At 40.7% G+C, this 25899-nt stretch overlaps 1 protein-coding gene across 3 annotated transcripts; it reads left to right on the top strand.

Annotated features, from left to right (window-relative positions):
- The first annotated feature begins 88 nt into the window (after positions 1-88).
- On the top strand, positions 89-25899 carry LOC148083211 (zinc finger protein 516-like). Of its 3 annotated transcripts, none has more exons than XM_087786342.1 (5): positions 89-309; positions 19347-20792; positions 22670-23851; positions 23931-23986; positions 24814-25899. In XM_087786342.1, exons 2-5 carry the CDS (start codon positions 19499-19501, stop codon positions 24865-24867), a joined length of 2586 nt encoding a protein of 861 aa, XP_087642468.1. In that variant the 5' UTR covers positions 89-309; positions 19347-19498; the 3' UTR covers positions 24868-25899. The 3 variants fall into 3 exon arrangements, with proteins under 3 accessions (XP_087642468.1, XP_087642470.1, XP_087642469.1); XM_087786344.1 differs by having other exon boundaries at positions 24817-25899; XM_087786343.1 differs by lacking the exon at positions 89-309 and adding an exon at positions 10902-10967.

Consider the following 25899-nt stretch of genomic DNA (forward strand, 5'->3'; position numbering starts at 1 on the left):
GCTCAAGGACATTTAAAGTGACTTTAATCTTCTTCTTCTTCTTCTTCTTCCGAATCAGGCCGTGAACGCATCTGCGCGTCGCCGCTGCTTAATCACCTCGGCGGCGCGCGGCCACGAGAGAGACCCACTCGGGCGGCTCGTACGCGTTAATAACGTCGGACGCGCGCGCACACACACTCTCTCACACACACACACACTCACACACTCACACATGCGTCCGGGACCCGCCGCCGCCGCTGCAGGGGAGCACAGGTCAGGTGCAGCCGAGATTCAAGCGTCTCTGACCCGCCATTGTTTCCATCACTGAAGGTGAGTCCGCAACTTTTTTTTTTCTTCTTCTTCTTCTTTTATTCCTGTCGCTCCGAAGGGAAGTTTTTGGGAACTTTTCCCCTCCTCGTCCTGTCGCGTCGTCCTCGTTTCTAAGACGTGTCGCGGGAACACAGCGTCGAGGGAACATCGTCACGCAAACTTGAGGACAGACAACAAGGCTGCCATTGTACGGATCAACGATGGATTAACGATTCTTTTCTCCTCCGCGTTTGGCCTCCAGCTTTATTTCTTCTTCTGTCCTCCAGAAGAAGGTACGACATCCTGCGGGAACCTCTGGCGAAGAACCGAGGAGAGTCCGGGGAGACGTGTTGAGTTTTGCGGGAACTATGTTGGGATGTTTCCTCTGGAGGAGGATTAGCTAATGTTCTGATGCTACAGTGTTGAGTTCAGCTCTGACTCCATTATCACACCGTTGATCTGTAGTCACAGCTGTGTGTTCCCTGGTTATCATGGTGGGAACTAAACAAAAGTATTCATTAATAATAGTATTCGTTCTTGTGCTGTGATATAAGTGGCTGGTCTTCATGGATCTCCTGTCCACTAAATATTTCCATTTTATTTGGAGGCGATAAGTCACGTTTACTAGAAGAGATTGATGAAAAATATGAGGAAATATTAATTAATAATAGTTGTTATTATTGTGTTGTGATATAAGTTGTTGATCTTGGTGTATCTCGTGTCCACTTAATATTTTTCATTTTATTTGTAGTCATTCAAGTAGCATTTCCTAGAAGCTATTGATGAAAAAATAAGGAAAATATGAGAAAATTATTCATTAATATTACTAATAAAAGTTTGCACTGTGATATAAGTTGGTGATCCTGGTGGATCTCGTGTCCCCTGATAGTTTAACGATCATTTTGAGTCAATGTGTCACATTTCCTAAAAGTTATTAATTCAAAATAAGGAAGATATGAGAAAAGTATTCATTATTAATACTAATAACTGTTGCACTGTGATATAAGTCGGTGATCTTAACGTATCTCGTGTTCACTATATATTTACATTTTATTTGGAGGCGATAAGTCACGTTTCCTAAAAGCAATTGATGAAAAAAAAAGAGAAAATATTAATTAATAATTGTTATTATCATTGTGTTGTGATATAAGTTGATGATCTTGGTGTATTTTGTTTCCACTAAATATTTCCATTTTATCTGGAGTCATTCAAGTAGCATTTCCTAGAAGCTATTGATGAAAAATAAGGAAAATATGATCAAATTAGTCATTAATAATACTAATAAACTGTGATATAAGTCAGTGGTCTTCATGGATCTCGTGTCCACTAAATATTTCCATTTTATTTGGAGGCGATAAGTCACGTTTACTAGAAGCAATTGACGAAAAATATGAGAAAATATTAATTAATATTAGTTGTTATTATTGTGTAGTGATATAAGTTGGTGATATTCCTTGGTGAGATTTCCTAGAAGCTGTTGATGTAAAATAAGGAAAATATGAGAAAAATATTAATTAATAATACTAATAACTGTTGCACTTTGATATAAGTCAGTGATATTAATGTATCCCGTGTCCCCTGATAGTTTAAAGTTCATTTTGAGTCAATGTGTCACATTTCCTAGAGGTTATTGACGGAAAATATGAGAAAATATTCATTAATAATAGTTATTATTATTGTGTTGTGATATAAGTTCATGATCTTGATGTATCTCATGTCCACTTAATATTTTTCATTTTATCGGGAGTCATTTAAGTAGCATTTCCTAGAAGCTATTGAGGAAAAAATAAGGAAAATATGAGAAAATGATTCATTATTAATACTAATAACTGTTACACTGTGATATAAGTCGGTGATCTTAACGTATCTCGTGTCCACGTTCATTTTGAGTCAATAGGTCACATTTCCTCGAAGTTATTGATGAAAAATATGAGAAAATGATTCATTAATAATAGTATTCGTTCTTGTGTTGTAATATAAGTGGCTGGTCTTCATGGATCTTGTGTCCCCTAAATATTAACATTTTATTTGGAGGCGATAAGTCACGTTTCCTAGAAGCAATTGACGAAAAATATGAGAAAATATTAATGAATAATAGTTATTATTATTGTGTTGTGATCTTGATGTATCTCGTGTCCACTTAATATTTTTATCTGTAGTCATTCAAGTAGCATTTCCTAGAAGCTATAAGGAAAATATGAAAAAATTATTAATTAATAATACAAATTGCATTTTGCACTGTGATATAAGTCAGTGATCTTAACGTATCGCGTGTCCCCTGTGGGTTTAACGATCATTTTGAGTCAATAGGTCACTTTTCCTAGAGGTTATTGATGAAAAATATGATAAAAAAAATAATTAATAGTAGTTGTTATTACTGTATTGTTGATCTTGATGGATCTCGTGTCCACTAAATATTTTTCATTTTATCTGGAGTCATTCAAGTCACATTTCCTAGAAGCTATTGATGAAAAATAAGGAAAATATAACCAAATTATTCATTAATAATACTAATGAACTGTGCACTGTGATATAAGTCAGTGGTCTTAATGTATCTCGTGTCCCCTGATAGTTTAATTCATTTTGAGTCAATAAGTCACATTTCCTAGAAGTTATCAACAGAAAATATGAGAAAATATTAATTAAAAATAGTTATTATTATTGTGTTGTGATATAAATTGGTGATCTTGGTTTATCTCGTGTTCTCTGATAGTTTAATGTTATTTTGAGTCAACCTTTCCTGTGATATAAGTCGTTGATCTTAACGTATATCGTGTACACTAAATATTTCCATTTTATTTGGAGGTGATAAGTCACGTTTCCTAGAAGTTATTAATAAGAAATATGGGAAAAATATTATTATTGTGTTGTAATATAAGTTGATAATCTTGATGTGTTTTGTTTCCACTTACTATTTCCATTTTGTTTGGAGTCATTCAAGTCACATTTCCTAGAAGCTATTGATTAAAAATAAGGAAAATATGACAAAAATATTCATTAATAATACTAATAAATATTGCACTGTGATATAAGTCGGTGATCTTAACGTATCCCGTGTCCACAAATTATTTCCATTTTATTCAGAGTCAATAGGTCACATTTCCTAGAAGTTATTGATGGAAAACATGAGAAAATGATTCATTAATATTAATTAAATCTTGTACTGGAATATAAGTCGGTGATCTTGGTGTATCTCGTGTCCACTGATAGTTTAACGTTCATTTTGAGTCAATCTGTCACATTTCCTGGAAGCTATTGATGAAAAAATTATTATTTTATTTCAAAATGATTAATTAATAATAGTTATCATTCTTGTGCTGTCATATAAGTGATCTTCATGTATGTCCACTGAGAATTAAAGTTGATTTGGGATAAATAGTCAAATTTCCTGGAAGTGATTGACGCAAAAAAGGTAAAATATTAGAAAATGTATTTATTCGTAATGTTAATAAACTTCACGTGTCTTGTGTACCCCGCAAATTGTATCTGGAGTCAATAGTTCACATGTCCTACACTGTACTCATGACCTACTTAAGGGGGGTTTAGCGAGGAACAATAGTTGTATCTTGATCTTTTTAGTTTATATTTTTGAGTATTGTTTTGATTGATTAAGCACTTTGTGACCCTGGTTTACAAAAGCGCTCTATAAATATAAATTACTTACTTAATGTATAGTCGTCAATACTCTAGATAAGGGGCCACAAACATGGAGCCCACAGGCCGATACATTGGATTTGAATTGACCCGGTTTTAATGTGTGATTTCTTGTTCCCTATCTCAGTGAAATCATTGAAATGTGTTGTAAACTAGCTTAAGTACCCGGTGTTTGTACGTAAGATACAAAACTGGAAACATATTTTTAATGAAAAATGCAAAGGTCATCCATTCTTAAAAGTATTTTACTGTAAGTAAGTATTTATCATTCGTAAAGCGCCAGGTCTCTTTAACCTGCTTGCAACTTTGCTAACGTAATTTTTCAACCGATCGCAACAGGTTCCGAAAAATTACGCTGAAGCTACACAAGTTGAAAAAACGCCAAATCGTCAGAAGACTGTAGCTTGATTAACATTTTGAGCCACAGAACGCTAATTAAGTTCAATTCTTCCTTGTAATTGGATGAATTTTTACGAATTGTGAGTCAATTGTAATAATAATAGGGGGTTAATGAACAACCGTGCACATCTCTCTGGGACCCCTGTAACAGCGTCCTTCATAGCTATAGATGACCGATACACGTATAAAACATCGGACATTAATCTTTGTTCTTTTCTGAAAGGAGCATCAAACCTGTAAAATAACTGTTCGTCGGTCAGTGCTATCATGAACGTTGTCGACTCCTGCTCTGGTCACTCAATATCATCAATTTCAAGTTGATGACAAAAGTTGTTATTTACGATTTTCACTCTGTGTTGTCGGAACCATTTTTGTATTCATTTGTATTCATTTTTAGATTTGTTGGAGTGGAAAAATAGCTGTACATGATAAAATGACGACAAGTTAGCTTTTGAATGAAATGTATTTTACAAATAATTATCGTTGCAACCATTTAGAAGTTAGTTCCATTTTTATGTTGGTTCCATTACTCTTGGAAGAGTTGTACAGAAATCACAAATTTGCCCAATAATGTTGGAAGAATAATATCATATATACTTTAACCATTTTGGCTCTAAAAATGGAACAAGCTATAGAAAGATGTAGCAAGAGATAACGTTGTTGAAGCTGTATTGTTCTATTGATAGTTAAGTACAACTTAACAACAGGAACATAATAAACAACATCTGATCCAGAAATACAGATATTTATTTTTTTAAATACCGTCTTTAAAATCTTAAATGTGTGTCAGCATTTAGCAACTAACACATGTTTTTTTTTCCATTTGACTGAACCAATGACGTTTGTATTTTATATAGAAAAACACGAAAACTAAGAAACAAAACATTACATTGGGTTTGTAGATTTTGAATTGGCCTTTTACGCTTTCACCATCAGGTGTAAATATTTGATTTATTTTCATAGGTATATTTGTGACTTCCTTCAAATTTCGCGGTCGACAAATAGCGCTAACTAGCTAAGAGCTAACTACTCTGGCTAGTCTGGTATTTCTTAAACCTTCAGTTCTTTCTAACAGATAATGGGTAGTTATGTTCCTGCAGGTTAAGTTAATAAAGATGTGATTTGAAAGTTGCTGTATAGTTAATATGATTCCTGGTCGTCTTAAAATATGTTTCTAAAGACTTGTTGTTGCCCTTCAGAGCAGGAACCAACACCAACCATAGTGAATACAGACATGTATTTCTTTTCACCAACATGTATAATTCACAATTGCACTGTTGAATTTCTGTAGTAATTCATTCCTGATATATTTTAATTCTAGGAATTAATTTTAATTTAATTTACCTTACAGTATAATCCATACATTTATTGAGCACATGTGTCAAACCCTTGCTCTTGTTGACGTGGTCGCCTATAAAGATGAATGTGTTTTAAAGTAATAGAGTTCAAGGGCTTCTTTCAACAAGGTATTAATGGGTATTTTTATGTAATTCAGAAATATGATCTATGAGTTCAGGGGCAGGAGGAGATGATGTTATCATCTCCATGTTATCTTTGACTCCTTTAAAGATATTAATATTATTTAAGTTTTATCTCCTTTAATCCATGCTCTTTATATTTTCACTTTATTGTCTCTTTGCACTTTGTTCTTGCTGTAGCTTTAATGAAACTAGTGTACATTCTATCGTCTGCTATTTACTGGAAACCTAATTACCAAAGGAGATCCCCCGAGGGATTAATAAAGTCTATCTATCTATATATCTAACCACCAAGAATATAAATACACAAGTAAACATACATACAGACAGTTTAGTAAACATAGATTTGTTCAGCCAGTGTCTTCGACTGTGAAAAGGTTTTGGCCCCTAGTGTGATTGAGTTTGACTCCCCCTGGAGTATAGATACCTCTTTAACACATATTAGGTTTAAAAAACTGTACTTAACATTGTATTTATACGACCCTGGAGAGGCCATTAAAGACTCAAATATAAAGTTTAACTCAACCAGTTGCCTCAGGGTCACTTAAATGTTTGTTATACGATTACAGGACTTTAATAAGTAACGACTATTTGCTTTATTTACCTGTTAATAACCACAGGAAGTCCACCCACAACGGTAGTAGTACACTGTACCCTCGACCCTTATACTATCAACAAGAATCCTAAGCTTGTCCACTAACAATACTATCAGAAAGCTTTGATTAAATATGAACTATTCAAAAGTACTCTCGGGCTCCAGATCAAAATGTGCCGGTGACAAATAAATGTGTTGAGTGGTCCAGTCCAGATGGGCTTCGCCTCCCCGGGCTTACAAAAAGCTGCTTCTTCATAATCATGGGTGTAAACAATGGAGGACGTAAGTAGTTGTGTAGGAAGTAGCATCGTTTTCTAGCCTCTATAGACGCACTCAAGGCTTTCATAGTGAAGTTTAACTAAAAACATTTTGAATGTTTAAAGGTCTTATTCGCTGGCCTCCCCGGTCCAGACACTTGCACGTCACGTACAACATGTGCCCCCCCGCTTCCCCCCAGTAACCAACCCCCTTCATGTGGCCATCCAACATGTGGGGAGGTAATCCCAGCTATTAGGGTAATCTCCTCAGCGTTGCGATCAATAGGGGAGGTTGTGCGACCAGACAAGAGGAGCAGGGGGACCAAATTTGTGCCGAAGAAAAATGATTTAATCACAGAGATTGGGTCAGGAGACCAGGGGCTGGACTCGTCGACGAACTGTGGGGGGGCGGCGGGGGGCGGGGGGGATGGGTAGCAGATCCAGCAGACAGGAAGATGTGTGAGGTCAGACCATCGCCCAATTTTGAGAAGCACCCTGTCGTGTCGCCGGGCACGTTGTTTAAACACTGCTGTAAATACACAAACAAGGACACAACAATTCTTCCGACCACTTAATGCATTATGAAGTGTGACCCTCAATCATTTTTTTAAAGCTCTTTAAACCCTGTTCTTACTGGGAGACCCCCCCCCTCGGGGGGATTAGTGCACCCACGAAAAAAAAGTCTTTGAGTTGCTGCAGGTACAACAACAACAACATCCACAATGAGGCAAATAAAACTGTAAAAAATATAGACACATATAAATAGGTAAATATAGGTTAATAAAAGAAAAATGTTTTATTTCTTTAAACCAAATTCTGCGTTTATTTGTTTTTTATAAAACCTGTTTTTGTTTACAATATGGTAATGTAAATTAAAATCTAGCAAATGTTTAAGATTAGAACTTGATAGACGTGAATCCAAATATGCCACGAGTCGAAACGGCCTTTCTTTGCTAATGATGTCGTAGCGAGAGATGATGTTTACTGTAAGTGTTTGTTGATAGTAAACGGTATACTTTAGAAACAGCTAAATGATAAACAAAGTATTACCCGGAAATACAAATCGTTTATTTAACTATAGTGTCTTTTCAATCTTATTTCGTATCAGTAAATAGCAATTAGCATAGCATAGCATTCATAGCCTGTTTTTTTTTCTCATTTGACTGACCCAATGACAGACACTGTGGCCCCCTGGGCCTGACTTCAAATATATCTATTATATATAGAAAAACACTTGTGGCGCAAACTAAGAAACAAAATATTAAATTGGCCTCTCACTTTTTTATAACCTTTGTTTCTTGCGTTTGTACTTAATCTTTTTTGTTTTCATATGTACATATTTTACACCTATTGTAAATTCTGAAATATATATTTGACTCTCCTTTTACTTACTTAATCATTTTATTGATGGTGGATTTCCAATTGTTTCAAGTTTTATGCTACAAGACTTAAGGAAAATGTATTATCGTTTGGATTTACTTCCATGAAGTTGGGGTTAAAGATACATTTTCTATTATGTATAAAAACGGAAATCATTAGCATTTGCTAGCAGTTCATAGTATCTACATTCAATCTGAAATGAATCAAAGATGAATATTTTAAAAATACAAACACACAATTTGGATTTATCATTCATTACCAAGTATCATGTTTTCTCCATACATGGAAATGTTGTTATTGACTAATGAGAAAAATACTCCCCACATGTGTCATCAGGTCATTGGAACTCGAGTGCCTTTGATTCAGTGTTCAAATATAGAAAGACAATAAAATAATATAAAGGCAGTTCCATAGTTAATACCTCCTTGACATGTCTTTATAGTATAAACCAGTGATGTTTATACAAAAGCACCATTTTTATCAAATTATGTTGAATAAAATCCAACAATTCAGACATATATTCAGTCTGTTTTAAAGGCTAACTTTCTAGTGGATGGATTTTTGCCAAATAAATACTGTATCATTGGTTAATTCACGTGTGATAATGATATTAATGATCTGTTGTTTTATCGGCGAACACACTCTTATTTGACATAGTTGTTCAAAGTGTTTATATAGTTATATTTGTTATCGTTGTTCAAGCTGTTAAGACGTTTTTATTTGTTCAGGCTTTTCCTTGATTTTCCGGAACTCCTGTGTTGTTCTCAGTTTTATCTTGACCTTTAAAGTATATACTTTAGTGAATATTGTTTTTATTGTTTAAGCGCTTTGTGACCCTGGTCTGGAAAAGCGCTATACAAATACAAATTACTTACTTACTTACTTACTATAGAAGAAGTTTTATTTTAATTTATTCATAGAAATGATGACTGAATATTGTGTTGAGTTTTAGGGCCAACTTTTAAAAAAGCTCCGAGTTAAATGAAACAACACTGTCTAAACGAGCAGAAATCCTTCATTCATAAATTGTTGTGTGAAGAATGAACTCAAATATTTCACTCAGAGCTGCGGAGTAAAGGTCCAGATGGAAGACGGGAAGGATGAATAAGGTGTGCACAGATCCCTTCTGTTGAGCCCGTCGAGACAGCGAGAGGAGAGCTTGGATGGGTTGCCGGGAGTCGGGTTACTATAGCACCATTCTACTCCCAAGAAGCGCCGGTGTAAAAGATGCAATAACCCTATGGGAAACCTAATCCAAACCCTGCTGCCAGCTGTCATTCTCTCGCTCCGGGGCCAAATCGCTAAGCAGGTCTCACCTTACCCTTGTTCAATCGTTGCCTTAATCGTGGCAGGAAGTAGTATATTTCACACGTGCTCCCTTCTCCTGCGTAACTCTAGAGTTTTGACCGCATGGATGAAGAAGTTGTTGTTTTTTTTTTAATCCAAAATGTGTGTGTATCGTGTGATCATCAGTTTGGCCGTTTAAGATTTTAATTAAACTTCGGAAATGTTGACAACTCTTACTTTAAACACATTCAAAATATTAGTTTGAAAACTCTAGAGGTTGCCTGAAAAAAATGTTATTGCTAAATCGAGTTAGTAGTAATACACCACTCAAGAAAAGTTGAATTAAATACCGGAAGTACACGTGTGACCCTCAGATATCTGACGACTGTCGACAAGACTTTTGTAAGAAGATGTAATAATCAGTTGCTCATTCAAGGGGCAGGGTCAAAGAGACCCAGACTTTCCTCTTCCCAGAATCCTCTTGTAACTTGTCAGGGAGAAACACAAGAGGTTTTCAGAGGTCAGGGCCAGAGACGTTGTGTCCCAGGTCTGCCCCGAGATCTCCTCTCTGTGGACATGCCTGGATGACCTCTGATCGTTCAGCCATGACCCAACTTACATTTTCTTTTTTAAGCGTTCGTTTTGATAGTAGTGGAGCAAAATGTGTTACAGAGGTCAATTAAACAACAGAAACATAGCGTCATCATTTATAATAATAAAAAAAAAACTTTACAATATTTATTAAACCTGCTTTCAAGACACAATACAGTAAAAAAAACATTCATAATGTGTGTACAGAGCAGGACTACTGTTCATTGTGTTGTAAATAGCTAAAATATATGTTGAAACATGACCCGGATCTAAGTACGAAAGCTCTGTTCCGAAACATATCAACACAGAATCACTACACAATTTATAGTCAACATTTGTGGTAGTTATTGACTGTTTACTAGCCCTGTAATTCCGATACAGAGGTATATATAGCGATAGTGGTTCATATTTTAATAAAATGTATACACAATTAAAATGTTCCAATTAGAAAATTGCAATTAGCATGCTTATATTCAAGAGTTTGTTCATTTTTTTTTTCATTTTTTCATTTAAACCGCTAGATGGCAGCTACAGGAACAATGAAATCCTGGTGATGACTGAGGACGAGAGGATACAGTTGACTCCAGCAGGTTTTCAAGTTCAAGTTCTTTTATTGTCAACTATACATACATATAATAAATAAATACAAATGAAATAAATAATCAACAATACTTAAATAATTAACTAATAAACAGAATATCATCAAAATTAACAAAGTTAAGGCACAACGATACTACAAGTATATCCTTGTTCTTACAGTATCATAATATATCATTGCTACTACATTCACCAACTATATATAACATGACCTGCTGTTATGACTCACACCACATGGTGGAAGATGACAAATTGGTTTTAACACCATCCTCTGCCACACCTACCTACCCTTAAATGTATGACATTCACTTGTTATGTCACAAAGACAAATCTCCCCCCATTTTGAAGCCTTAAAGCCAACCTTACACTTTGAGGATTCAAAGTCCGTCACACGCCGTCACACGTGGCCTTCTCTGAGTTTTGGAATCTGATGCCTCAAATGTAAGCGAGAATAATGCAACACTTTGTTTCGTTCTGCCATCATTTCTACCTCGGAATCTTCTATATTGATAGTTTGTCGTGTTTAAATAATGTATTTACTGTTTTTTTTATGAGTTTTACTCAATTAGCTGTTAAGCTAGTTTGCTAGCTCACATGTAGCCAGGGTTAAACTCAAGATTGCACATCTTTTTATTCATTTTCTACCATGGATTCCCTTGTCGTGGTCTCAGGCGTACTGGAGGCTATCCCAGCTCCCTAGGGGAGAGGCGGAGGGACACCCGGAACAGGTTGCAAAGACACACAATCATTCACACACACACACACACTCTCACCTCGACAATATAGCTTGCTAAGAGACGTGACACGTATGGTTGTGGTCGTCGGCAGTGATGGGTGTGTGTCGGACCCTCAGATCAAACCGATGACGGCAGGAGGCGAACGATTGAGGGACATAAAGAGAGAGTCGGTGCGAGTCTGAGCTGACCTTGCCATGATAATCTAATCCCTGTCGAGAGCGCTTTTTTTAGAGAGCAAGTTAATGCCGGCAGATTATACTCCAGTGTCTCCCACACCAGCCAATCCAACACCAACCGCAGAACGCCAACACAAGTTTCCCCGAGACCACCTCCCACAGTAGTAGTAGTACCGTGTTCCCATATCTATGTGTGCAAAAGAGAATCAACTCCTCGGATCGCCGGCAGCAGATGCTCAACATCTGATGTCGGATTTCTTTTTGGGCTGCGGCGGGATTATTTTTAGATGTGGCGATAAAAAAGCTCCGCAGGTAAATCTGTCTTCGCTCTCTTGCTCGTGGCACAAAAGAGACGTCCACGATAAAAGGCCACTCATGGAGCGGCTCATCTAATTCTATGAAGAGTAATCCCTGGACGTGTTGTGTAACCCGGCGAGGAGATGGACGAGGAGGGGGATGGGGAGGAACGTAGGGGAAGTTTGTCTCTGAATGTTGAGCTTCTGCTGGTTCTAATCTGGAAGGTGCATCAAGCGGCTTGTTTCCTGCCTGCTCCCCCCCCCCCAAACTTTAGGGATGATGCTAATGCTAACACGTCTGAGTTGGATCAGAGTTTCCAAAACCACACCAAGCAGTTTTCTTTCCAGTGAGTGATGAGTCGACACGTTATCAGTTCGGTCAGTCATACTATCCTTGTCAAATCTGCCTTTGGGATTTTATTGTGTTCATGTAATTGCATTTAGAACTGTATTGACACTACGCACAAGAGATGTATATTGGTAAGAATCTGACGATACATATCACATCGTGATACTGTAGTAACAAGGATATATTTGTAGTATTGTCGAGTACTTGACTCTGGTGTTGTAGTATTTACAGACCACATGACTCTTGACGAAGTCGTAACTGCTTTCATTTGTTTTGAAAAGCTTTAAAAGCTTCTGGAGTCCACTGTATCCTCTCGTCCTCAGTGACTGCCCGGATCTCACAGGATTTACTTTACAGAAGACTGCTTCAGTCTAGATGATGGAAGTTTTTATTGCAACACAAAAATTAACAAACATTTTTAATATTTGTTTGTAACAGAAGGAGAAAAACATTATTTAATTTTAGACACACTTTATTCCAAATATTAACAATAAAATAACTTGTAAAGTTGTGTAAAAATAAGATAATAATAATTCGTTTTGAAGCCAAACATGTTGAGTATTGATACAGTACTGTGAAAAAAATATTGACATATATATATTGATGTATTGATTTGGCATTTATAAAGATATGTTTATGTTTCAGAGTTAAAAGTGATTTAATAATATATTTTGTAAATTGATCGTATGCACTTTACTTTTATCCACGATTTCCTGCCTGAACGACCTTATTCACGTCGATGTATTGACGCTAATAAAATACAAACGTCTCCTATTTTCGCGTGGCAAAAATTGAGGCCTTCCCTTTTCGTGTGAGACAAATTTTCATTTGTGTTTTTTTTGGTGCAAACTCAGTGAGGTTGACACTGAGGAATGTGATGCACTCCATGCATTCCACAGGATCAATAATGTACAATTTATATTGATGAGTGCCAAAGTATATTTATTGTGTTATTTGCTTGTTGATATATTTTGTACCTATTTAAAAAATATTTGAACAGATTATTATTTACTTTTATATACATCATTTACTTTTTTATATATTTTATATTCTAGTACTTTTCTAATTATTATAATTAACCATGATCGTTTGGGCCATAAAAGAATGTTGCTGTGTTTTTTTTTCATCCTGAAGGAATCACCCTTGAACTTAAAAATAGCTAAATCTGATTAAAATGCACTAAAATGAAACTGCCCACAGCGACAATAATACCAGGACACACAAAATGCCACAAGAAGGTTTTCACAGATTTTATTTCTGGGTAACAGATGGTGTCAGTGAAAGAGTCAAAATAACCTCTTTATCAAAGAACATATTTCATTCGTGGTCTTCCGAAAAATTATCTCATATTAGAGTAAAACACCAAACAAAGCAGAAAAGATTTTGAATGTTGGTGATTTCGATCTGCAGCTAAATTATAAAAACAACTTTATTTAATCACTTTAATTCTAGACATCAAGGCTAATTAAAATGGATGAAATCTATGTTAAGTGAAAAGCAAACTGTTGTTAGAAACAGTGAAATATAAAAGAAAACATTAGACGGTTCCTCGTGTGCGTACGAGATGTGTTTCATGCCTGAGTTGTGTTTGCGGTTGATGAAAACGGACAGGATTATTGGACACAAAACAGTGGATGCGAGGTGAAGCTTAGCGAGCGACCGTGGCTCTGAAAACCAGCATAAGGACAGTCACATGCTATCTCCAGTCAGGGGTCTGCTGGCACTGGCTCGTCGCTGGTCGCCGAGAATACTTGGACCACTTCAACACAGTCATGGGGCTCACACACACACACACACACACACACACACACACACACACACACACTCTGCTGCTGCAGTCGTGTTTGTAGTGTTTCATAACAGAATCACTTTCTTACAATAGATGCTCTTTTCAGGGCATAATTACACGTGTTGTAACTTCTGTTAAGATTAGATCAGGATTTCCAGAACAGCTGTTGCAAACATTTTTTATTTAATTTAATTTAATGTGTTGCTATTGCAAAGTGATATGAAAACATAGCAATGTTGTTTTGGTAATATTCAGTCCTTGACTTGACTTTAAGGTACACCAGTTAAAATCCTTTAATTTTCTCAAAAATCAACAGTTGTATTTACTATTACTATTTCATAGTAAATACAGTTGTACTTACTGACCTCAAGGTGTCATTTATATGTGCTCAGAAATCTGTCAAAATGTTTTAGTAGGTAGTTATCCTCTGAGGCTCTGTAGTATTACTCCTTGAGGCTCTGTAGTATTACTCTTTGAGGTTCTATAGTATTACTTTGTGAGGCTCCGTCATATTACTCTGCCAGGATCTGTAGTATTACTCCTTGAGGCTCTGTAGTATTACTCCGTGAGGCTCTGTAGTATTACTCTGTGATGCTCCATAGTATTACTCTTTGAGGCTCTATAGTATTACTCTGTGAGGCTCCGTCATATTACTCTGCCAAGATCTGTAGTATTACACTGTGATGCTTCGTAGTATTGCAATGAGAGGCTCTGTAGTATTACTCCTTGAGGCTCTGTAGTATTACTCTTTGAGGTTCTATAGTATTACTTTGTGAGGCTCCGTCATATTACTCTGCCAGGATCTGTAGTATTACTCCTTGAGGCTCTGTAGTATTACTCCGTGAGGCTCTGTAGTATTACTCTGTGATGCTTCATAGTATTACTCTTTGAGGCTCTATAGTATTACTCTGTGAGGCTCCGTCATATTACTCTGCCAAGATCTGTAGTATTACACTGTGATGCTTCGTAGTATTGCAATGAGAGGCTCTGTAGTATTACTCCTTGAGGCTCTGTAGTATTACTCTTTGAGGTTCTATAGTATTACTCTGTGAGGCTCCGTCATATTACTCTGCCAGGATCTGTAGTATTACTCCGTGAGGCTCTGTAGTATTACTCTGTGATGCTCCATAGTATACCTCCTTGAGGCTCTATAGTATTGCTCTGTGAGGCTCCGTCATATTACTCTGCCAGGATCTGTAGTATTACTCCGTGAGGCTCTGTAGTATTACTCTGTGATGCTCCATAGTATACCTCCTTGAGGCTCTATAGTATTGCTCTGTGAGGCTCCGTCATATTACTCTGCCGGGATCTTTAGTATTACACTGTGATGCTTCGTAGTATTGAAATGAGAGGCTCTGTAGTTTTACTCCTTGAGGCTATATAGTATAACTCCAGGATGCTCCATTGTAATACTCTACTATGCTCATTAGTAGTACTCTTTAGGCTTCGTAGTATTACTCCTTGAGGCTCTGTAGTATTTCTCTGTGAGGCTCCGCAGTTTGCATCTGCGAGGCTTTGTAATATTACTCAGTGACGCTTCGTAGTAATACTTTGCAAGACACCATAGTATTTCTCCCTGAGATATACTATTACATAGTATTACTTCAGCAGGTAGTATAATTCTTCAAGGCTGTGTATTATTTCTCATCGTGAGGCTGATAACAGTGCCCTAGGGAGTAATATCTAGTAGTAATATGTATTAAATATGTATTAAGTTCTATAATAATTTGTTATGCATCATTGTTGCTTAATCACTGCACAAATATATTTTCTCTCAATTCAAGTCGTGCTTATAATCCGGTTCACCTGATGGTCAGAAAATATACGATAGTTTGCATGTAAACATAAAGCAGATGAAACAAGATAATATCTAAGAGGAGTGTTTTTCTAGGAGGAAATATTGAGGATCTTGTTGAAGATTGATTCAACTTTTTGAGTGTCATGTGACTCAAAGGAACTTTGATAACTAGCTACAAACATCTGGACATGAACCGTTGTTTGTTTGGTGTGTAGCACAAAAGTTACTACACAATAGAAGCACAACATTCTTTAACTACTGCGTCCAGCAACTGGTTTGTGTTTTCTTTTTTTTTAAAAACAACCAAATGGTGTTTCTCTGAACCTACGCAGTGTCATCCTAGTCGTTCTTCCTGTCGGAGACAAACTACAGGTTCGCTCGCAGACTCACAAACTCCCGTGAGAACACACACACATCTCAGCGCTCCGGCCATAGGGAGTTTGTGCTGAGCTGGTCGGGACGTCAGGATGAATCAATGCGAGGACAGCTGACTGGACATGCCTATTCATCTGCCAAAGAAAAGAGAGAAAAGAGGGAGCGAGGGATTCTAAAAGATATGAGCTAAGCCCCCCCCCCCCGAACCCCCTCGAGCGTTTGCTTGTGTGCATTACTTCACAATTCACTTCCAAACGGGCCTGTTTCCTGCGAGCGATGAAATGCTACATTGGAAGACGTGTGTTGTTGTAAAAACAAGTTAATCCCATCGCAGTCAAGCGACGATCCATTTGTGCGACGATTATCATGCAGATGTACGAGTGTTTGGACAAAGACATAAGCTCGGTACTGTAGAGGCGGCTCGCTCCGGCACCGGGCGGCCCGTTTGCTCCCATCTGTTGCCCTCGGCTCTGACTTTATCCCCATTGTGTTAACTCATTACATTCGCCTTAACCTTAACCTCTTAATTGCCACCCTCCTAGTTTCTCTCGCTCGCCCCCCACCCCCCTCTCTCTCTCTCTCTCGGAGACAGTGTGGCCGGAGACTAATCTGACAGCGTCTGACTAGCAAACACCTGCCACGTCCGAGGGAGATAAAAAAAATTTAAAAAAAAGATCCTTAAACTCCTCCTCTCCATGATATCGTGGAGGCCATTCCGGCGCTGGTGGCTCCGCACTCTGGCGCGCCGGCAGACAGATGCGTCGTGGACGTAGATGCAGATAATTCATCGGACAGGCCTCGCCGCCCCGCCATTCACTCGCGCCGCAACTGCGTGTTACTTAGATCTTCTTCCCATTCGGCGGCGACAATACGAGCCGGAGAAGGTTTTGTCATTCTGCCTCCTTGCCCACGTCGACGCACTGATGTGTATTTGGAGGCCTCTCCGCTTTAACAATAACCCCCTCGACCCCCCAAAGAGGGGCGGAGGGCCAGACATGAGGCGATGTGACAGTTCTGGTGCGGCCAACACAATGGCAGGTTTTTTTTTTTTTCCTCCTCAGTGGCCGACGAGTACTTTCTTTAGCGAGACCCATTTGCCCCGGGAACTTCTGAGCCGCATCCTCCCCGACCCATTAGCGGACGCCGTCCTCGCCGCCGCTCGTGCGGCGCTCAGACCTCGGTGGTTTCGGTTCCGTCTTTGCAAACTTTTTTATGTCGAATTATTTTTTTTTTTCGCTGTGACTTTTAGCGACAAAGTTTGTTCATAATGGATTATCGATCGGGGATTAGAGTGGACTGCCCTTCAGGGCGCATCCCAGTTCACCAGGAATGAATACATCTCTTCACGCTTCACCTCCCACACTCTATTTAGACATGGAAGACCGAGGACACAATCGCACGAGCACGTTTGAGACACAAAACCCACGCTCTGGTGCATACACACAGTCGCCACTGCTGACAAACAAAGATTCTGTTTTTTTTTGGGGGGGTTGAGGGGGTAGTTGTTCCTCAGTGATGGACACAAATGGGGAAAAGGTTTTACTTTTCAGAAAAGTGTAAATGTACTTTTGCGGTAACTTTATGTGTTTCCCAAACCTTCCCAAATCTTCAATACTTTTCTGAAACAGTATAAGTTAGTAACATTTGAGATGTTGTAAGATATACAGCAGATGAACACATCGTAGACACTTAGAAACATCTAATGAGTCAAAAGTCTGTTCACAACAGTGTTTAAATAAAGTTGATTAACTAAGAAAACAATCTAGATTTGAACATTTGTTGTTCCTAAGGGTGTAGTGTGTATAAAAGAATACATACTACACTATGTATTCTTTCTGTAGGCTGGTAATCTGTGAGAGATTAAGGATAGTTGTTGTTGAAGTACACAATACTGGAGGGATGTGATCGTGTTTGTTTACTTCAAGGCAGTTTTTTTTAACCTACTTACTGACTGTTAAATTATATTGTTGAATTGAGTTGCGTCTGCTAGTGCAGGGATCACCAAACTTAATATGAAGAATCACTTCACACCTTTATCTTATGTCCATTTACCCCGATTGCAAAACACAGCAAATGCTTCAAAAAATCTCTATAAAAACAAACTTTTGGGCGATCCATGATATTTTTCAGTTTGTCTGTGAAACAATAATTCATGTATTCTTCTCCTAATATTTTCTAATTCTAGACGTTTGTAAGTGAGTAAGTCATTTTTATTTATATAGCTATATATACATACATATAACATATATGTTTGTGAGATTTTATCTTTTTTAGCAACAGGGTCTTCCATGACAGGGCTATTGGTCCGTTTCCTGTCATGACCCTTGACCATTGCTAACTAGCTACAAGATACTTGGTAACTGTAGCCAGCTACACACAGGATGTGACATCATCAGAATTGAGGTAGTTGGCCATGTTGTAAGTAAGTTATTTTTATTAATATAGCGCTTTTCCAGACCAGGGTCACAAAGCGCTTAAACAATCAAAACAATACTCACTAAAATATATACTTTAAAGGTCAAGATAACACTAAGAACAACACAGGAGTTCCAGAAAATCAAGGAAAAGCATGAACAAATAAAAGTGTCTTCAGATGTTTCTTGAAGGAGTCAGTAGATCATCAAACACAGAGATGGTTCCAAAGCTTAGGAGCAACAGTCTGGACGGATTTCTCTCCTCTGGTCCTGAACCGTGTTCAGGAACCATCAGTAGATTCTGATCCACAGACATCAGAGCCCGAGCTGGGGTGTAAGTCTGGATCAGATCACTGATGGAAGGAGGAGCCTGACCCTGAAATGTTCTGGAAATGGTTAACATTAAGTTAGATTCTTCCCTTAGCTCCAATTTTCGAAGGCCCCCCAAAGCACCCTGTGGTGGCCCGGTTTAAAAACAACTGGGAAGAACTTTTCTTCTCAGGGAAGAACCAAAAAGTTGCCGGTTTATTTCTGACTTATTTAAGATTAATTTGTCATTTACTTCCTCACCAAGAACCAGATTTTCTACCATCTTTGTGAACTATGTTGAATCCGTGAAATTAACCCATTAGTTCATTTTCTAATGAGGTCTTGGAAAATCCACTGGACTTTCAAAACATGGTTTTCTGTGACTGTGTATTGTCAATAAAGTTGTAAATGACCTTATATTTAAAAGAATCAAATTCAAACTGAAACTGACTGGCGAATTCGAACAGAATCATGTGTAAAACTGATGACGTGTGAGTCTCATCACTGTCTGGACACACACTTTGGTGTGAGTCCGTGTAAGACAACATGTTGATCGTGGTTCTGTTCTTCATTCCAGGCGTCCTGTCAAAGAGGTCAAGGGTCGCAGTGAAGCTACAAGTAGCAGGATGCTAACGATGCTAAAGTGACTGAGAAGTCGATCCCTTTAAGACTCCATCCAAGAAAAGTCTCGAATCTTCACCCAACTCGACCAGAAGTCGTGGGAACGCCATGGAAACGGAGGAGAGAGAAGAAACGCTCGTGGGCGGCGTCGACGTGAAGGAGGACGCGGGCGAAGACGCCACCTCCGGACACACCTGCGGCGTCTGCGGACGGACGTTCCCTCTGCTCAGCTCCTTGTCTCAGCACATGCGGAGACACACCCGCGAGAAGCCGTACAAGTGTCCGTACTGTGACCACCGGACTGCACAGAAGGGCCGCTTGAAGGCCCACGTCCGGAGCCACAAGCTAGGACTGCTGAGCCAGAACCACGGCGAGAAGGAAGCTAAAGAGGAAGCGGCGGCGAAAGCGACCCCGGAGGTGGACGCCGGCGCCGACAGGCATCAGGCCGTCAACGGGAAAGTGAAGAAGAAAGCGAGTAAGAGCGAAGGTCAGAGCAAAGAGGCGCCCCCGGCGGCGCCGCTCGACCCCGACGCCGACGCCGGACATCTGACCTGCATCATCTGCAGCCAGGTCTTCCCTCAGGAACTCCTTCTCAAGGCCCACATGAAGAAGCACCGCGGCGCCAAGGACCACGGGTGTCGCGTCTGCGGACGCCGGTTCCGGCAGGCGTGGTTCCTGCAGAGCCACATGCGCATCCACCGGATGAAGGGCCAGCTGCGGGACGCCAAGGGGAGCGAGCTGCCCGTCACCGTCAACGGCGTCCTGCAGGACCCGGCGTCGTTGGTCAACCACGAGTGCCTCTACGAGCTGTGCGTCATCTGCGGGAACTTCTTCCGGGACCGCAAGTCCCTGGAAGCGCACGAGAACCTGCACGGCTCGGACCCCAAGCCCGTGACCCCACGTGACAACCAAGAGGCTCGTGTCACCCAGAGACAGTTTCTAGAAGGTCTGAATCTCAGGAGCGCCACGCCTAAGACCGCACACAAGGACCGGAGGCCGGGTCAGCGGATCGTGGAGCTGGATCCCATCTGCAGCTACCAGGCGTGGCAGCTGGCCACCAGGGGGCGACTCATGGAGGCCTCGGAAAAATGCCTGGGGTGGGAGGAGAGACTGGCGGACGCCGACGTGGCGTACGACACGGAGAAGGGCGAGTACATCCCGCTGAAGCGCGAGCGGAAGAGGAAGCAGATCGAGATAAGGACCACCAGCGTGAAGAAGAAGAAGGTGGACTCCGGTCCCGCCGCCAACGCTCAGGCCAAAGTCTCGGAGAAGAAGAGTTCGCAGAAGGACCGGATCGTCCTGAACGGACTCGGCCAAGCGTTCTACGAGGCGCTGCAGAGCAAGAAGGTCAGAGAGGTCATCAACCCACCCAAGAAGTCCAGCAAGATCCAGGTCAAAGAAGGTGAGAACGTTCATGTGGACCAGGGCCTTCAAACTCAATCACACGTTGAGGACATAGTTATTGTCGTTCATTTTTCTGTGACAGGAAGTTTTCAAGTCTAGCAAATACTTGTCCCTTATCTTATCTTAAACACTGACATCTTTATATGTCGTTATATCAACATGAACGTTCAAATACTTTTGATTCGTCAGATCAAGACTGGATCAAGAGTCTGGTTCTGCTCAAGGTTTCTGCCTCCTATAATGAAGTTTTCCTCTTGCCACTGTTACACTGTGATTCACTTATTGTTGAGTTTCTTTTCTCCAGTACAGTGTTAAAGTACAGTTTAAGTGTCTTGAGATAACTGGTCTCACTGGAGACGCTCGAGTGAAACCCGAGGACAGGTTGACGGGTTCAGGCGTAGCTGCGTCGTGAGCGAACAGATCAGACGCTAGTAGATCCACAGACTTCCTGGTATCACGTGACACCGAGAGAGTCAGTGACGTCACGTTTGTCGTGTTGAGTGAAGACACTTTTCATCGTGACCTACATATAGTTCAAAATGTTGTAGCTACTACAAATACTATCATTATTATTGATCTATTGTTGGCTTTCAAATCATGTTTTTTTTTACCATAGAACTTTGATGATTTACAGATTATTACATTTGTATAAAATAAAATAATTAGATATTTTTATTTACAGTCAACACAGCAAATATTAACTGCGTTTGTTCATTTTTGTGGCGCAATGAAACTTCCGGTCGCTAGATGGCAGCATTCATAACATCCTCCGCAGTTAAAAGAACAATGCAATCCTGTGTGATGACTGAGGACGAGAGGATACAGTAACTCCGGCAGCTTTTTAAATCTGATGTTTTGACGTACTTTGGTTTGAAAAACAAATGAAAGCAGTTACGACTTCGCCAACAGTCATGTGGTCTGTAAATACTACAACACCAGAGTCAAGTACTGGACAATACTACACATATATACTTGTTACTATAGTATCACGATATATCGTATTGCTGACCCTGTATCGTGTGACGTATCGTATGAACAGATTTTTGCTATTATGTCCTTTGAATCTTAAGGAACAATACAATTCTGCAAGGTCCTGGTGATGACTGAGGACGAGAGGATACAGTGAGTCCAGCAGCTTTTAAAGCTGATGTTTGGACATATTTTGGTTTGAAAACAAATGAAAGCAGTTACGACTTCGTCAAGAGTCATGTGGTCTGTAAATACTACAACACCAGAGTCAAGAAATGGACAATACTACACATATATACTTGTTACTACAGTACCAATATATATTGTATCGTCGACCCACACGATACACATCTTATAACAGATTTTTGCAAATACACACCATTAGCAATCGGATGGACCTTTAAACCAATCAGCTGGTTCTTCACAAACATGGTTTTCCGTGAGTGTGTCGTGTCAATAAAGTTGTAAATGTACTTCTATTAACCCTCTTGTTATCCAAGGGTCAAAGTGCAAGTACACATGCATTGGTGGAGGTTGTTCAGACAACACAAGGATACCACAAACACATTTGTTTTAGAGCTAGAGTTTACAGACTTAAATGTCAAACAGAAATTAGAGAATAATCATGTGACTGAACTGATGACATCATCACGCTCTAAACATCTTTTGTTTGGTGCTTTAAAAGTCAAAGGTCATGTGACTGGCAGCTCTGTGTGTCAATCAAGTGATGGGTGATGAGTGACAGGTATGAAGGTTGATTTATTACTTAATAATGTAAACTTCTGTCACAGAATATCGCAAATGTTTCGTACATTTGTTCGATTGAATCAACTTTTTTTATTATTGTTTTATTATTTTATTATCATCAACGTCCAACTGATCCCTTTCTTCTGCTGGTCGCCATAGAAACGCACTTCTTCTGCGAACACTGCGACTTCACGTCCAACGACGCCGGCCTGCTCCGGTCGCACCTGCTGGTCCAGCACCAGGACCTGCTGGCGCCGTACAACCTGCACAACCTCAGCCTGGACGCGCCGCCGCCGCCGGGCCACAAGTCCTCCAAGTACGTGGACTACCTCAGGACGAGGAGCGTGCTGCTGAGCCAGCCCTTCTGGAGCCCCTACTCGTGCCCCCCCGGGCAGAGTCCGGCCGAGGTCCGGGTCAAGGCGGAGAGGTCCGAGGACAACAGGGACGCCGGTTCGAATCCCGAGCGTCTTCTCAACTTGTCCGGGAAGACGGACGCGTCTCGGGGCGACGGGAACAAATCGGAGGGTTTGGTGAGACACCAGTGTCCCTACTGCTCGCACACGTCCCACTACCCAGAAGTCCTGTGGGTCCATCAGCGGGTGTCGCACAGGGTGGACGGCGGCAGCAACCTGGCGCCCCGGTGGGCCCCGTGCGCCAGCTTCAAGAAGGTCAAACCGGGCGCCCTCAAGTGGAGACGCACGGGACCTCCGCCCTTCCTCGAGGGCAAAGACTGTCCCACGTTACCGGCGCCGAAATCCCAGCGGACGCAGCCCCCGGGTTCAAAGCCCGCGGGTTCGAAGACCCCCGGTCCGAAGCCCCCGCAGAGACCCGCCGCCAAGACTCCGTCGGCCCCGCCCAAGTCCAGACCGCCGTCGCGGTCCTCGGATCAGACCAAAGCCGAACGCCCGTCGCAGAAGAAGCCCGTGGAGACCCCGCCCACGGCGCCCAGCACCTCCTCCGGCGCCGCCAGCGCCTCCTCGCGGACCCCCGCCAGCAAGGGCCAAAGAGCCGCCGTGGAGTTTCCACAAGAGGGTCTGGGTTTCATGTTGGCCCGGAGCCACGGCGCGGCGGCGGCGGCGAGCGCCGAGCGACCTCAGCCCCGCAGGCACTCGTGCGACTCCTCCACAGGCCCCAAGGGCCCCGAGCTGTGGGCGGCCATGAGCGCCTGGGGCCACAAAGCGTACGTGGAGCCCATGCTCTTCGCTCAGGGAAAGATAGAGGCGACGGGAGAAATGCCAGTGGACATTGATATTCTGAGTCTTTTCAAGAACTACAGTCCGCACGAGCTGGCGGCGCTGTACCAGCAGTGGGGCTTCATGGACCCCCGGCTGGACCCCCACGGTAAGAGGAGCCTTTGAAGCCTTTCATGTGTGAATGTCAGGGTCTTGAAATGTGTTTGAATGTGTTTTATCTCCCGCAGCAATGATGCAGCTCAACGGCCATTTTGGAAGTTCCTCGGCAGACGCATCCAAACAAGTACGTCTGAGATTCAGTGATTGAAACAATAACTTTTAAAATAAGTTTCAACGTTTGAAATGATGAACAGTTTAATGCCACGAGGTGTTGAAGTATTACTCCATGGAGTTCATAGTATAACTACGAGGCTTTGTGGTATTACTCTGCTCTGTTGTGTAGTATTAATCCTTAGTGCTTAGTAGTATTGATCTATGAGTCTTAGTAGTATCACTATGTGAGGCTCTGTAGTATTACACTGTGACTTTTATCTATCTATATATTGTGAGGCCTTGTAGTATTTATCCTTCAGGCTTCATAGTATTACTCTGCAAGGAACTGTATTATTACTCCGTAAGGCTTCATAGTATTGCTCCATGAGGCTCTGTAGTATTACTCTGGGGTGCTTTGTAGTATTACTTTGTCAGGCTTCGTAGTATTACTCTAAGGTGCTTCGTAGTTTAACTCTGCAAGTTATTGTAGTATTACTCTGCGAAGTGTTGTAGTATTACTCAGTGAGGCTTCCTAGTTTTACTCTAAGATGCTTCGTAGTATTACTCCGGGAAGTGCTGTAGTATAACTCCACGAGGCTTTGTAGTATTACTCTAAGATGCTTCATAGTATTACTCTGCGAGGCATCATAGTAATACTACATGGTGTAGTAATACACTGTGAGGATTCGTGGTCAGAAAAATAGTAAATATAGTGAAGATGGATCAGATTTGTAAAATAAAATAAAACCTAAATTACACAAAAATGACCCAAACTTACGAGTTTGTTGATGTTGACCTTGGAGACCTGGTTCAAACCACGTGAACTGATGAAGATCCTCTGACTCGTGATCTTCTCAGCAGGTCAACAGTCGCTCCACGTCGTCCTCAGGGTCTCTTCACAAAGCCACGTGAAGGACGCACACACACCTGTGTGTGAGTCCAAACACACAACCAGCGCTCACGACGACAACACGACAATCAAAAACTGCTGCTCTACGAACGAATCTGCACTTCCTGGTCGACACTTCCTGCCAACCTTGAATCAACCGTTGTTTTCTTCTTGGTTTTCTTCTCGTTCTCAGACGTGACACCGTTACACACTCGAGCAGACGATCGACTTCTTACACACTCGAGCAGACGATCGACTTCTTACACACTCGAGCAGACGATCGACTTCTTACACACACGAGCGGACGATCGACTTCTTACACACACGAGCGGACGATCGACTTCTTACACACACGAGCGGACGATCGACTTCTTACACACTCGAGCAGACGATCGACTTCTTACACACACGAGCGGACGATCGACTTCTTGAACACAACAAGAACACGCTGAAGGTGTAACGAAGTCACGGGTTATATTTGTGTTTAACTGTAGATGTTAATGAACATGTGGGTGCAGTTCTTTCAAATCGCCACTAGAGGGCGCAGCTGGACTAGATTTGAAAAAAGCATCACATAAACGATCGATACGTTTTCAATTTGATCAATACTTGTTGTTCGACGACTTGAGTGTGTACTTGTGTCGCGTGTCTATGACGTAAATCACATCCAATCAAATGTTTACAAAATGGACGATGATTTCGTCGCGGCGTTGACTTCGGTGCCAACATCGTCCAAACACTCAAAAGCTGCAGGTTTTTTTGTTTTTTTTCTTCTTCTTTCATTTTTTTGTCGCCACTACTCGTGTTTTGAGTGAAACGTAGCTTTAGATCCTCATAGATCGATCTATGCATCTAGAGAAGAAAAGCCATGAACAGCGTTTTCTCTTTTGTTCTTTTGATAAGTTGTTATTTAACTGTTTCTCCTCGTACTTGATATTTGTAGCAACGATGTAAACTCTGAGCAGGAAACTCTGTCCGATCTTTTGCATCTATATTTGTATTTTTCTCGTTTGATTTCATTGTACAAAGTTACAAATAAACCAACAATAACTTGA

The sequence above is a fragment of the Callionymus lyra genome, chromosome 3 (assembly GCF_982586985.1).
Source record: "Callionymus lyra chromosome 3, fCalLyr1.hap1.1, whole genome shotgun sequence".
In the NCBI taxonomy this organism is placed as follows: Eukaryota; Metazoa; Chordata; class Actinopteri; order Syngnathiformes; family Callionymidae; genus Callionymus; species Callionymus lyra.

What these genes read in the sequence shown, in the direction of transcription:
- LOC148083211 (XM_087786342.1), top strand. Translation starts at nt 19,499, where the DNA reads ATGGAAACGGAGGAGAGAGAAGAAACGCTCGTGGGCGGCGTCGACGTG. An exon ending in CAAGATCCAGGTCAAAGAAG is followed by an intron (nt 20,793 to 22,669) that starts GTGAGAACGTTC and finishes TGGTCGCCATAG; the next exon opens with AAACGCACTTCTTCTGCGAA. An exon ending in CCCCCGGCTGGACCCCCACG is followed by an intron (nt 23,852 to 23,930) that starts GTAAGAGGAGCC and finishes TATCTCCCGCAG; the next exon opens with CAATGATGCAGCTCAACGGC.